Source organism: Halichoerus grypus, chromosome 6 (genome assembly GCF_964656455.1).
Source record: "Halichoerus grypus chromosome 6, mHalGry1.hap1.1, whole genome shotgun sequence".
In the NCBI taxonomy this organism is placed as follows: domain Eukaryota; kingdom Metazoa; phylum Chordata; class Mammalia; order Carnivora; family Phocidae; genus Halichoerus; species Halichoerus grypus.
The window spans coordinates 135,114,345-135,127,644 of NC_135717.1; the positions used below are offsets into that span (position 1 = coordinate 135,114,345).

General features: G+C 34.8%; 1 protein-coding gene across 1 annotated transcript in view; it reads left to right on the plus strand.

Moving 5' to 3' along the window:
• TRHDE (thyrotropin releasing hormone degrading enzyme) overlaps positions 1 to 13,300 on the plus strand; it is a 367,225-nt gene that overhangs the window by 290,043 nt on the left and 63,882 nt on the right. Inside the window, exon 12 of the mRNA XM_078076295.1 lies at positions 83 to 138. Within this exon, the coding sequence (XP_077932421.1) occupies positions 83 to 138 (56 nt within the window). The remainder of the gene's footprint in view (positions 1 to 82; positions 139 to 13,300) is intronic.

Genomic DNA, 13,300 nt, shown 5'->3' on the forward strand with positions numbered 1-13,300 from the left:
ATCAAAGATCTGTTTCGATAGGTGAACACCTGCCATTTTAATCCTGATTCCCTTTTTTTTTTTTTCCTGGTTGATCTCATAGGTTCTCTCTGTCAGTAATAGAGCGGCTTTGATTGACGATGCCTTCAGCCTGGCCAGGTATGTTTTCCAGTGGATCTTCACAAGAAAACTGATGTCCGTAAGGCTTCCTCTATTAAGCTAAATACTGTATGTTTTGAATAAGAAACCTTTTAAGAACAATTTCTATTTCATGTTTTTTTGTTTTTGGATATGAATTATAATCAGTGTCCCAAACTCTTGATCAATAGTAGCCATAGGGTATTTCTGAGTCAGGAGAAGCTTGATCAGTTTTCACTGTAAGTTCAATTTAACACTGGAGATTAATAATCCCTTCCCAATTTCATTAATGAACTCTACAAAATGACCATTGTGCCATATTTAATTTTTGATGGTAAATACCTTCAAGCAACAGCAATTTTTTCCCTAACATATACTCGTATATCTTTTTTTAATGTTTTTTGAATGCGATTCATTATGAGAAGGTTGTGCTGCAAGACAGAAATAAATATTCCACGGAGTAAAGCTGTTCTGGACAAAATGTATATCAGTCTTAGAGCAGAAGACTTTAGTTGTACTTGTTATAGTAATATTTACATTATTTTCATCATTAGATTTATAATGTGAAAATGAGTTATTTGAATAGTCACTAAACAGTTATTTCTTTAAAATAGTGTTGATTATAAACCCAAGCTATTTACTCAATGTTGAGATTAAACAGTAAAATAAACTCAGTCCTTTTAGTATTTTGAATTGTTTCACATCCAAGTGCAGTTTTAATTTTAATAATCCAATGTTATTGGGCAAAAATTTAGAAATAATAGTGCTAGAGGAAGGTCCACCAAGATAGCAATGTATGGAGGTAATGAGTAAGATGTAGTTTTGACTCTACAGTAAGATATGAAGACTCTGAGTATTCAGTATGACATGAAGATTACTTTGACATAGAAGTTTAAAAAGGTCAGAAAGCCAGTAAGACGGTGTACTTAATGTAACATTGCATTGAAAGAGAAGCAGGAAAAAGAGAGAATTATGTTGAGAGCACCACAAGGAAAGGTTTGAGAACTAGAAGAGACCTCATACAACCAGCTACTTAAACACTCATAAGGGTCCAGACACTGTTCTAACTGTTGTACATATAGCAATTTGTTTAATTCTCACAACCTTATGAACTATGTAGATATGTATTATTATTATTCCCATTTTATAGGTAAGGGAACTGAGGCTCAGAGAGGTCAAGTATCATGCTTAAAGTCACACAGCTAGTAATTGATAGGACCAGAGCTTTGTCCAGATAGTCTGGCTACAGAGCCCAATGATGTTAACTCTTTCATTATATGTATTCACATGAGCGACCATTTCAAATCCCATCAGTCTTTCTATATTGCCTGGTTCTTTAATTATAATAATTAAATTAATTATTTTAATTAATTAAATTACTATTACTGCTGATATATATATATATTCATGTGAATTCTTTTGGATTTGAAATGATGGTGAGAAAGCATATAAGTAGTAAATGTACAAAAGTTGGAGGGCATATGAAAATTGAAAGGAGGGGATCTTTGACTCATCTGCATTCAATTATTTTTTAATGGAATATTTTATTTAATAATGGTGGATGAATTTTTTTTTTTCAAAAATTAAATTCCTTGTTGACTAAGACAGAACATTGCTTTCAATTCCAGTTTTGGAAGCCTTAAATATTTGAAGTAAATAATTTCATTATCATTTATACAAATTCACCAGGAAAATATGCAAATCTCATTGAATATATATGAAAATTTGTTTTACTGATAATGAGATAATTATCCTATTAGTATGCAAGTGAATAAATACAAAATCAGATTTATAAAGGCAAATGCCCCGCACTTGGAGTTGAAGGTTATCATAGGTCCCTGTTCCTGGTAAATGTTTCATAGTTTGCCTACCAGGCTGTATCAACCTTCTTTCAGTTTCAGAGCATAGCATGCTCTTCTTGGCTTCTTTAAAGATAGCAAGTAGGAAAAAAAGCAAATATTTATTAAAACATATGTTCCAGGTACTATACTGAGGCTTTTATGAATGGCCTTGTGCAATTTTCTCAGTAAACCCTTGGAATGGATGTGGTTACTCTAGAGGTTAAGGGGGGTTAAGTCATTTAGCTAAAGGTTGCACAGCTTTTAAGTGAGGGGCAGAGGTGAGATTCAACAGCAAACACTGGCACAGCAGAGCCCATGACCTCAAGTCAGAGTGACTTTGCCCATTATGTGAAATTCCTTCCCACTCCCATTCCCTCTTACCTGTTGGGAATATTATTATTACTAAAAAAAAAAAAAAAAAAAAAATTTCACTTTCACTCCCGTGCCTGAAATCTGTCTTCTCCGGTTAGAATAAGGTAACATCCCATGAATCTGTATTGTAGCAGTTGTCACTTTGTAGTTCAATCCCTTTCTGAGCCCCTGATGGGTTTTGGGTAACATTGAAGATAGGGCTTTGTCTCATCTTTGTATTACTACTGCCTCACTTAATCTTAAGCACAAGACTGTGTCAGTATTTATTTGTTGCATGAATTGGTAATTAATTATTAATTATTCAAACTATAAACTTTCATGCCTATTATTTTTTGTGCAATTAAGTAAACATATTCTTGGGTACTCTTTTTATAGTTGTTTTTTAAATACGTAAAACCCACATGAATGCATTCTAATTGTACAAGATTAAAACAAAAGAGCAATACAATGTGAAAAATTTCTTTTACTCTCCTCCATACCTTCCCATCATATTTATCCTCCTCACAGATAAAATTATCAATATTTGGTGTGTATCAATCCAGCCATTTTTCCTCTACATTTCCATAGAGTTTGATTTTTTTCTTTTCATGCACAGAAATGCATTCTGTTCTCAGACTCATTTCTACAAATTAGTCTGGGGAGCTTTATTCCATTGTTTCTAATTTTTTACTGTTATAATCAAGACTGCCATGAGATCCTTGAGTGGCCTTTTGTTGTGCATACAAGTATTTTTATAGGATAGATACCTGCAAGTGGAATTTTGGGTTCACAAGGTATAAATTTTTTCATAAATAATACAAATTGTATTCCAAAAGCTTTACCATTTTAGCCCTCCATCAACCATGTATGAGAGGGTTTAGTCCCCTCCATGATGATGAATCGTATGCATTTTTTAAGTTTTTGACAATTTGAGAGTTTTGACAAGTTGCTAGTTAGTTTGACAGTGCTAGTTAGTTTGCTCATCTTTTCATACACATTTGCTATTTGTATTTTTTCTTCTGTGAATTATTACCTGATTAAAAAAAAGGATTAAAAACCTAACAGAAAAAGGGCAAGATATTTTTCCTACTATATTTTCCTATATATTTTGGATATATTAGGATATTAATTATTTTTGTAGCATACATTTTTACAGTATTTTTCTCTTAACACTATGTCATTTTTTTTTTTACTTTGTGATGTATTACATCATTCAAAGGTGTTTAATTTATATGTCTAGTCATCCCTTTTATAACTTCCTAGTTCTCTGATTCTGTCTCACTTAGAAGCACTTCTCTATCTGAAGATTTTGAAAATATTGCATTTTTTAAAACGTTATTTTGTTTTTACATCTATCTACTCAGCCCTTCCTCCTCTAATTAATTTTTTTGTATAGAATGGAGTAGGGGGTCTAATTTTCTTTCACAATAATACATTTTTTTTAAAAGATTTAATTATTTATTTTAGAGAGAGAGAGAGGAGGAGGGAAGGGTAAAGGGAGAGAGAATCTCAAGCAGACACCCTCACTGAGCACAGAGCCTGACACGGGGCTCAATTTCATGACCCTGAGATTATGACTTGAGCCGAAATCAAGCATCAGATTCTTAACTGACTGAGCCACCAGGAACCCCTCACATTAATACATTTTTAAACAATTATTTCCATCTTACTTAAAAGGAGTTCCTTATTCATACATTTGAAATGATATGTTTATCTTAATGCAAGTGGTCATATGTTAGGGAATTGATTTGACTCTGTTTAATTGGTTCTTTGTTCTTTTCTGAGTTCCTGTCATATTTTTCTAATTAGTTTATTTAGCTTTATAGTATGTTGTAGTTGAAAAAGTTTTCTCTTGTTCTTGTTCAAAATCTTACGTCTTTTCTCTTCAATACATATTTTAGAATCAGTTTGACAAAGCCCATTTAAAATTCCTGCTGTAGTTATGAATCGATATGCATTGTATTTATAAATTAATTTTTAAAGAATTAACACCTTTTCAAATATAAGCTTTCAATATTAAGACATGCTACTTCTCCCCATTTATTCAGGTCCCTAAGTCAAGCTTTATGATTTTATGTACATGAATTCTGGTAACGTTATATTATTTCCTCATTTTTTATGGTATGTGCTTCTACATATAGGAAATGGCACTGCTTCTGCACATATGTATTATGATTTTCATTGCTTGTGTATAAGGAATCAATCGTTTGCAAATGTCATTGTGTTATGACTCGAACTTTGAAATTAGTGATGAAAATGCCTACATTTTTGTTGTTGATGGATGTTCATGTTTGGTTTTGGTTTTTGTTTTGATAAAGCATTATTAGATTGGGTGACATAAAATGAACAAGATATATTCCTTGTCTTCAATGAATTCACAGTCTAGCAGGGATGATACAAGTAGGTAATTATATTCAGTATAGAAGGGCTATGAATAAAATATTATGAAAGCATTGGGACATAAAGAATTAATGAAGCTTAGGAGGATTATGGAGGACATCATATGGGAAACAATATTAGAAGATTGAGTTTACTATGAAAATCCATTAAACGTTTAAAAGTAGGAGAATGAGAGTAGGAAGAGTGTAAGCTAGAGGATGGACATCTGTGGGAGAGCTGTTATGATAGTCACGACTCGTGCTACAACTTGAGTAAAGCAGGGATTGAGGAAGAGTGGAATTAGCAGCTAGAGAAGGTAGAACTCTTACTGAAGGCATTTGTTAACTTAAAATATGTGAGAGAAACTGAAAATTTAGAAGATTTGCAACAGGAAGTATAATAACCACTGGATTTGAATATTTAAAACTATTAATATGCTCTGAGTAAAATTTTAAGCTATAAAAAGGTGTATCATTGGATCATGGACTTGTGTAGTATTTTGTTTGAATATTCAAGGGGTGCCTGGGTGGCTCAGTTGGTTAAGCATCTGCCTTCGGCTCAGGTCATGATCTTAGGGTCCTGGGATCGAGTCCTGCGTCGGGCTCCCTGCTCTGCAGGAAGCCTGCTTCTCCCTCTCCTTCTGCCCCTCCCACTTGTACTCTCTCTTGCTCGCTCTGTTTCTCTCAAATAAAATAAATAAGATCTTTTTTTTAAGAAAATATTCAAAATACATGAAAATTATTTGGAAAATTTATTCATATTCAAAAAAATTCAGAGATAAGTTACCATCATCATCATCATCATCTTTGCTCTGGGCAGTTACTGCACTGATTTATTTATTTAGTGACCATTTTCCTGGAACATTCAGTTATGGAGAACACATGCCAATTTGTTGCATTATTAATATCCTAACTTTTTTTTTGGCCTGCATTACATATTTTAAAAATTTCTGTTATAGGCTATTCAATTAAGGATCCAATCACTTAAAAAGCCTTAACAAGGGCACATTATTATAATTTAGTTTAAAAACTTTGTTAAGGAATAAAATAGCAGTTATTTCATTTAAAATATTAGTGTTATATTAACAACAAATATAAGGGCCTGTATCTGGAGATTATGAATGTCACAACTAGAAGTGCTCTAAGTATTGGTGAGCAGTCATGGGTAGTGCTTAATATGTGTCTGATGCATATGTGAGTTAAAAAAATTAATGCATACATTTTTATCTACTTGTTTCAGAGTTTATAAATCTAAGATACATTAGGAAAACTGGAAATTCAGTTTATGAACCAGTGAAAATATAATGGCTCATGAAGAAGCAAATTATGAGAACATCCAAAATCTACTCTTACATGTTGTTTCTATTTCTGAGCCCTGCTTTCAGGTCTAGTAACAACATTGTTAAGATAACCTTAACAGTGTTTACAAACTGAGTGGTAGTAATCTGATCCTTGTGGAACTTCTTCCATTATGGTTTTATTAGTAGTTCTTCTATGTGTGGTACACACACACACACACACACACACACACACACACACACACACAGGAATATTACTCAGCCATCAAAAAGAATGAAATCTTGCCATTTGCAATGATGTGGATGGAACTATAGGGTATTACGCTAAGTGAAATAAATCAAGCAGAAAAAGACAAATACCATATGATTTCACCTCTATGTGGAACTTAAACAGAACAGATGAACATAGGGGAAGGGAAGGAAAAATAAAATAGGATAAAAGCAGAGAGGGAGGAAAACCATAGGAAACTCTTAACTCTAGGGAACAAACTGAGGGTTGCTGGAGGGGAGGTGGGCAAAGGATGGGTAACTGGATAATGGGCATTAAGGAGGGCACTTGTAATGAGCACTGGGTGGTATATGCAACTGATGAATCACTAAACTCTACCCCTGAAACTAATAATACAATATATGTTAACTAACTTGAATTTAAATAAAATCTTAAAAAAAGTTCTTCTATGTCTTCTTGATTGCTCTCCTGTACCTTGTTTAAAGTTACTCTTGCAAAACATGTGTTGATCTTTCTTCAGTCAATGCAGAAAATAACATGATGTGCCTGAAAAGCAATTCCATCCTGATCAGACTAGATGAAGAGCAGCTTTTCATACTTTGATGGCTAGTTGTTTAAAGGTAATGTGCTGGGCCTTTCATAGATGAAATTGAGAAGGAATGACTTAGACATACTTTGCAAGAAATAGGTAGCAGGCTGGACTTTTTGTCTTGATTTCCCACTGCGTTCCAGAGATAACAGGACTACTTCACTTCTGCTGAACACTGCTATGCAAAACCTGGTTAAGGATCCTGGGTCCTTCTGATACTGTCTTCTGCTTTATAAATTCTCATTTTATGAAGGATGTTTCGTTTTGGAATTCTTTATTCAATCCCTACCTTTTCCCTTATTTAAAGTACTGTAAAATCTCAGCATCAACATTTTTCTTGCTTCCTTGTGGTTTATAATGGAATCATGAGAGTTATTAATAATAGTAGAATACTGATTAAAGTATATTTTGTATTGTACTCACTGAGCAAGGAGAGAAGGATGATTCTTTAGTTGTTGTATTAGGCTCATTTGGGAGAAGTATCCGTGTATGATTATATTCTTATTTATCTTCTGTTAAGCCACCAGAATGTGTGCGCAAGAGGATTATAATTAAATATTTATGCAATCCTGAAAGTGATAAAATTATTTATTGCAAAATAAGATTTATTGTTGGTTCTATGCTTCCAGTCTTCTGCCATTGACCAAAAGCTATTAAAATTAGCTTGTAGTTATTCTCTCAGCCTTTCTAACCAGTGCAGATATTTCCACGCTATGAGGAGTGACTCAGAGTGAGTCCATTTAGGGGCTTCATGGCCATCCCTGCAAAATCACAACATTCTTCACCTCTCTGAGGCTGTGGATTCTAATTATCTATTTGTCATCATCAGCTAATGCTTCTCTTGAGATATACAAAAAATCACCTTAGAACCCTCTCATTTTACACCTTTCTGCATGCAATTATTTTAAAATTCATATCCCAAAAACCTCTAAATTAGTCTTAGTTTATGCAACACTTTGCCACCAATAAATGTTAAAAATACTTTGAGAGCATTTTCAGGACATTTTACTATAATGAGCTCAGTGTCTTCAGCTTTCTTCCTATGATAATCCAGTAAAAGCCTGAAGTATATTCCTGAATTTTCAAGCTAGACTGTTCCTGCAAGCATACCCTGGTTTGCTCAAGGTTAAAGTAAGGTAACACATTCTGTTGCACTTTATTTTAGAAATCAGTTGAGGTTGGAGTCACGGATGTTATCCTTAGGATAAGGACTTGGGGGGAGCTACCATCTGAGGTACTTCTGAGAAGTACAGTCCTCCTGAAGAATTAGGGGGAATGCCTATGGCTCTTGAGGAGGCAAACTTTCTTGGAAACTGAAGTACTGCCTTAAAGGCAAATTTGTAACCTTCCACTGCCAAATTTACGTTTCACCTCTGTAGGTAAAAATGTTTTCATGTTAGTGCCTAATGTCTGACAGTGTTGAGTAGAAGATGGGAAAGAGATATTTTGACATCATTCTGTAGGTTTGCTCCATTTTCATGGCAAGGAGCTTGCACTCTTCAGTTACAAAAGTATGGGTGATATTTGTAGGTTACATGGATTTGCCATTCTTTTTAAAGATTAAATAGTCTAAATGTCCAAATGCAAGTACAAAGTTGTTTGAATAAATATATATATATTTATGTTCTTTAGTATCTCACACGTTAAAAATAATTTTTATAATTCACACTGTAGTTAGTACTGTCTGGTCATATTTAACACCAACTGTGATTCTTTTATTTTTCTAAGAATTTTGAAACCTAAGCCTGAGATTTCATAAGAATTTGCTCTAGGCTCTCTGACCTTCCTAAGAATTCACAAATAATTTACTTAGGCAGAGGTCCCTTCAGAATGTCCATTTATACCACCAATTTTCCTTGAATAGATATTTGTGAGGCGTACTTTTGAAATAAAGGCCTGAATATTCCTCTGATCTGGGATTCCTGAACTGAGGTAGTTTTATCTTAGTGTTTCTCCTTTTGTGAATCTGAGTTATCCCTCCTGCAGCTTGCTGGAAAGCATTTGCATATTCAAGTGCAAATGAGCATGCTCTTTGAGCATGCTCTGAAAGGCCACCTGCATCAGAATCCCCTGAAATATTTTATTAAAAATTGCATATTCCCGGGCGCCTGGGTGGCTCAGTTGGTTAAGCACCTGCCTTCGGCTCAGGTCATGATCCTGGAGTCCCGGGATCGAGTCCTGCGTCGGGCTCCCTGCTCAGCAGGGAGTCTGCTTCTCCCTCTGATACTCTTCCCTCTCGTGCTGTCTCTCATTCTCTCTCTCAAATAAAAAAAAAAAAAATTGCATATTCCCCGGACTGCCTGGAAATCTGCATTCTATGAATCACTGCATGTGATTCCAATACACACAACAATGTGAAAACCACTGCTTTTGAGTCCCAGAGGGCAGTTATGGCATCAGGTTAGGCAGGCACGTACTTGTTTGAGGCTGAGAGGTCTTAGACTAGGCATCCGTAACATCAGGAAGCATGGTTTTCTCTGGATCCTAGCGTCAAGAGCTGACCATTCAACAGTCAGGATGTCAGGGAATCAGTTATAAGTACTCAAAAACATTTTTTTATTCTTACTATTAAATATGTTTCTGTTTCAGATATTCCACCTGACAGCTGTAAAGAAACCTCATAATTTGGGTGTCTCAGAAATCTTCCCAAGCATGGGAAAGTACTGGCGGTTTCTCACGTAAATAGGAGGTGTTTTTATGTCCAAATGAGTAGACTGGTACATATCAATCAAGTATATGCATATTGATCTGCAAGGTATACAGTATTTTTCCCTGGTCAAAGGCATGGCAGAATTTTCTTGCAAATTAATCTGGCCTCTACACCTGGAATAATCTGCAAATCTATTGATAATGCAGGTAGGCAAGAACAATTGAGCTATCTCAAACAAGTGTTAACTGAGGGATATCTTCAGGTTTTTGTTTTTGTTTTTTTTAAGACTTTATTTATTTATTTATTATTTATTTATTTATTTATTTATCAGAGAGAGAGAGAGCACAAGCAGAGGGAGCGACAGGCAGAGCAGGCAGAGGGCGAAGCAGGCTCCCCGCTGAACAGGGAGCCCTGATGCTGGACTCTATCCCAGGACTCTGGGATCATGACCCAGGCAGAAGGCAGACGCTTAACTGACGGAGCCACCCAGGTGTCCCAGCCTTCAGGTTTTGTGGTTACTCTGTGATGTTCTTCGAGGGAATCAGAAACCAAGAAAGATGAAGGAAAGAAAAGAAAAGTAAATAGGCTCTTTCAGCAAGGAGTATGTGATAAGAAAGAAGAAAATGATAATTTTGAAGTAGACTCAGTGTGTGGAAAAATTAAACGAATCCTGGCATTTGGCTTGTTAATGTAAAGGCCTAATTTTCACAACGAGCTATACATACTCTGGCTCCCAAAAAGCCTCCTTTCATTTTTATTGTGATAAATTATAAAGAAGTCTTTAAAATGAGGACTGTATGAATATAAGTATTAATACTGGTTTTCTGTTAGAGTAATTAGTTACTGTTTAAGGTTATTTTATAATAGTTTCTCACCTTAGAACAGAGATCCAAAGGGACCTTTCTGATAGTCATCTTTCTTAATAAACATGCTCATCAACCAATGATAAAGTAAGAGCTGCTCCTATGTTTCTCCCAGAACCCAGAAAGTCTGTTTTGGACTTCAACAGTTATTTACCTAAATAGCAGTGCTACCTTGGTAAAGAAACTTGGATAAAGGTAATGCAAAATAGGCATTTTACAGTAGTTTCTACTTGCCATGAAAATATAGAAGATTCCATTTTTATATTTGAGGAGGCAATAATTTGGGGAAGAGGGGAAAGGAAAAGAAATTTAGTTCTAACATTTTGTGCAATGAAGGTGAGTGATTAATTCAAATTAACACACATTCTTGCTTATGAGGCAAATCTTAAGCCTTTGGGAGATGATTTGAAATACATGATGTTGTCCCTTAATTGCATGCAATTTGAACTATTTGTGGAATGCTTCAAATGCCCTTACGTGGAATGGAGTACCAGTGAAGAGGCCTTCACTATTTTGGATGTAAGAAAACATCAGATTAGGAAGACCTGGCTTGTTACAGCTGTGCCAAAGCCTTCTTTAATGTTATTTAAAGATATGAACACAGGCCAACTCAGAAGCTAAGAAGCAGTGCTGGGACCTACGGAGTCAGACCACATTTGAATCTCAGATCGAATTCCTCCTTCCTAAACTAGGAATGGCCTGGAGTGCCTTTGTTTGGAGCCTCCAAAGGAAGGTAGGCAGAGGTTTCCGGTTGCTTAGCTGCTTTACCTAATTAGGATGAAGATTAAACAAAAGTTCCGTATCAATTCTCCAGGTCACCAGGTGGTTATGCTAACTGAAAAAGGTGAAAATAGGGTTTGTAATAAGAAAGAAAATGTTAGTCTAGCAGTCTATATGTGACAAACTCAAGTAAGACTAATAGGCCCTGAAGAGAATAATGATTGAGTATCAGAGAGTTTTATGTGGATGCTAACTTAAACACACTCTAAATTAGTGGAGGGTTCTTGGGAGTGCTATCAGAAATGCCAAAGTAGAAAGGACTGCAGGTGAAAAGTGGTTGGTTTTGCATTCCCCATGTGCAAATGTATTGGAAGTTAATTGCATAAACTGGGGGCAGATCATGAATTTTATTCATTCCAGATTGTGGGAAATGTCACTTCTCCCTTTTCCACCAATAGTGAGACAAGAATTATTACAGAAATATAGTTACTGTGCAGAGCAATTAGGCCCCTTGCCTCCTAGCTTACTAGATTTTTTTCATTTCCATCTTTGTAGAGTTTCTTCGGTTTCCTATCCATTTTTTAAATGTCACTGCATTCTCTCGAATTTTGACATTGATAGACTATCAGTTATTTCTCAGAGTATGTGCACAGAGCTGAGAAATCCATATGAAAATTTGTGTCTCAATAAATGCTAAAGTAACGCGTAGAGTATTTCAATAAATCATATATACAGTATGACCATTAATGAGTTTGTTTACCAATAGGTAAATGATAGATACATGAATCGAAAGGTGGATGGCAAACAACAAAGGCAGACCCATGATACTTTATTTCATGCTATGATGGACTTACTATCTTTGGATTCAGAAAGATTATTTTGTCATGCTTATTTTCATATGAGAAAAGAAATACAGAACTTTGAAATTCAAGAATCATAGCTGATGTTTAGTTAAAAGAAATTCAAATTATTTTTCTTAGTGAAAGGAAGGTACTACTGAGATAAATATTTTACACACATGAATTACATACTAAATAATTATCACATGTAACAATAGAGGGTTGCAAGGGTTTGATGAAGAAATTTTCAAATATTCACTTTCTTCAAAGATATGCCAAATTAAAAGGAAGGTAGAAACATGTTCTTTATTTGTTAGTCTGTATTTCATCATAAAAATGCATAGAAACTAGTAGGAAAATATTTCAATAGTTACTTACCTGTTTGTATGTGCTATTATCATTGATTATCTATTTTTCATTGCAGGTAAGTTAATCAGTTTATTAAGTGCATATACATGATATTAAAATGAACTGTGAGTTCTCCTTATCCTTAGCAGATAAGTGATGTGAGAGCATCTTTCACAAACAGGCAAAACGGAACTAATGAAAAGAATGAGAAGCACTTCAAAGTGCTTTTAGTGGGGTGACTTTATTTTAATTTTTGATGCTCATTAGTACGAGTAATTCACAAATGGAAAATTCTGTAATACAAAGTTGGTCAGCACTCTCTTCCAGTTTTATAGTAACAGCTTTTTACATTTGAAAACACATGGAGTTTACAAATATATGTAGATAGAGATGGAGTGGTGATCCCAAATGGCTTATCCATAGTGCAAGTTTCTTTATTCAACAAGTATTTAATAAACACTTACTATGTACCAGGCAGTGTTACAAGACACAAGAGTGAATAATAGTGAACAAAAGAACCAAAGTCTACCCACACCCCAAAAAAAGAGCCAAAGTTCCTGTTTCATAGAGCTTGCAGTGTAGAATGATTGCAGTCAGATTATCATTCAAACAAATATATCTTAGATGGTGACATTTTTACAATAAATAAATAGTAGAGCAAAGAATGGGAGTGTTTGGAGAAGGGGCACAGAGAAGGAATTTTTTTTAAATATGGCGGTGAGGGAAGCTCTCACTTTCCAGTTGACATTTGAGCAGTGAGTGACCTAAAAAAAGTAAATAAGGGAGCTATCTAGGAGTAGAGCATTCCAGACAGAGGATTAGCAAGTGCAAAGGCCCTGAGGTGGAAGATACTTGGCATGTTCAAGAGAAAGAAAATAGATGGATGTGGCTCTAATGGAGTGATAAGGGGCAAAGCAGGATGAGATGAGTTTAGAGAGGTAACAGAGTACTGATCATGTAAGGCCTTTTATTATAATAGATTTAATTTGTACTTCTCTGATAGTCAGTGACATTGAGAATCTTTTCATGTGTTTATTTGCCATCTGTATATCTTCTTTTGTGAAGTATCTATTCAAA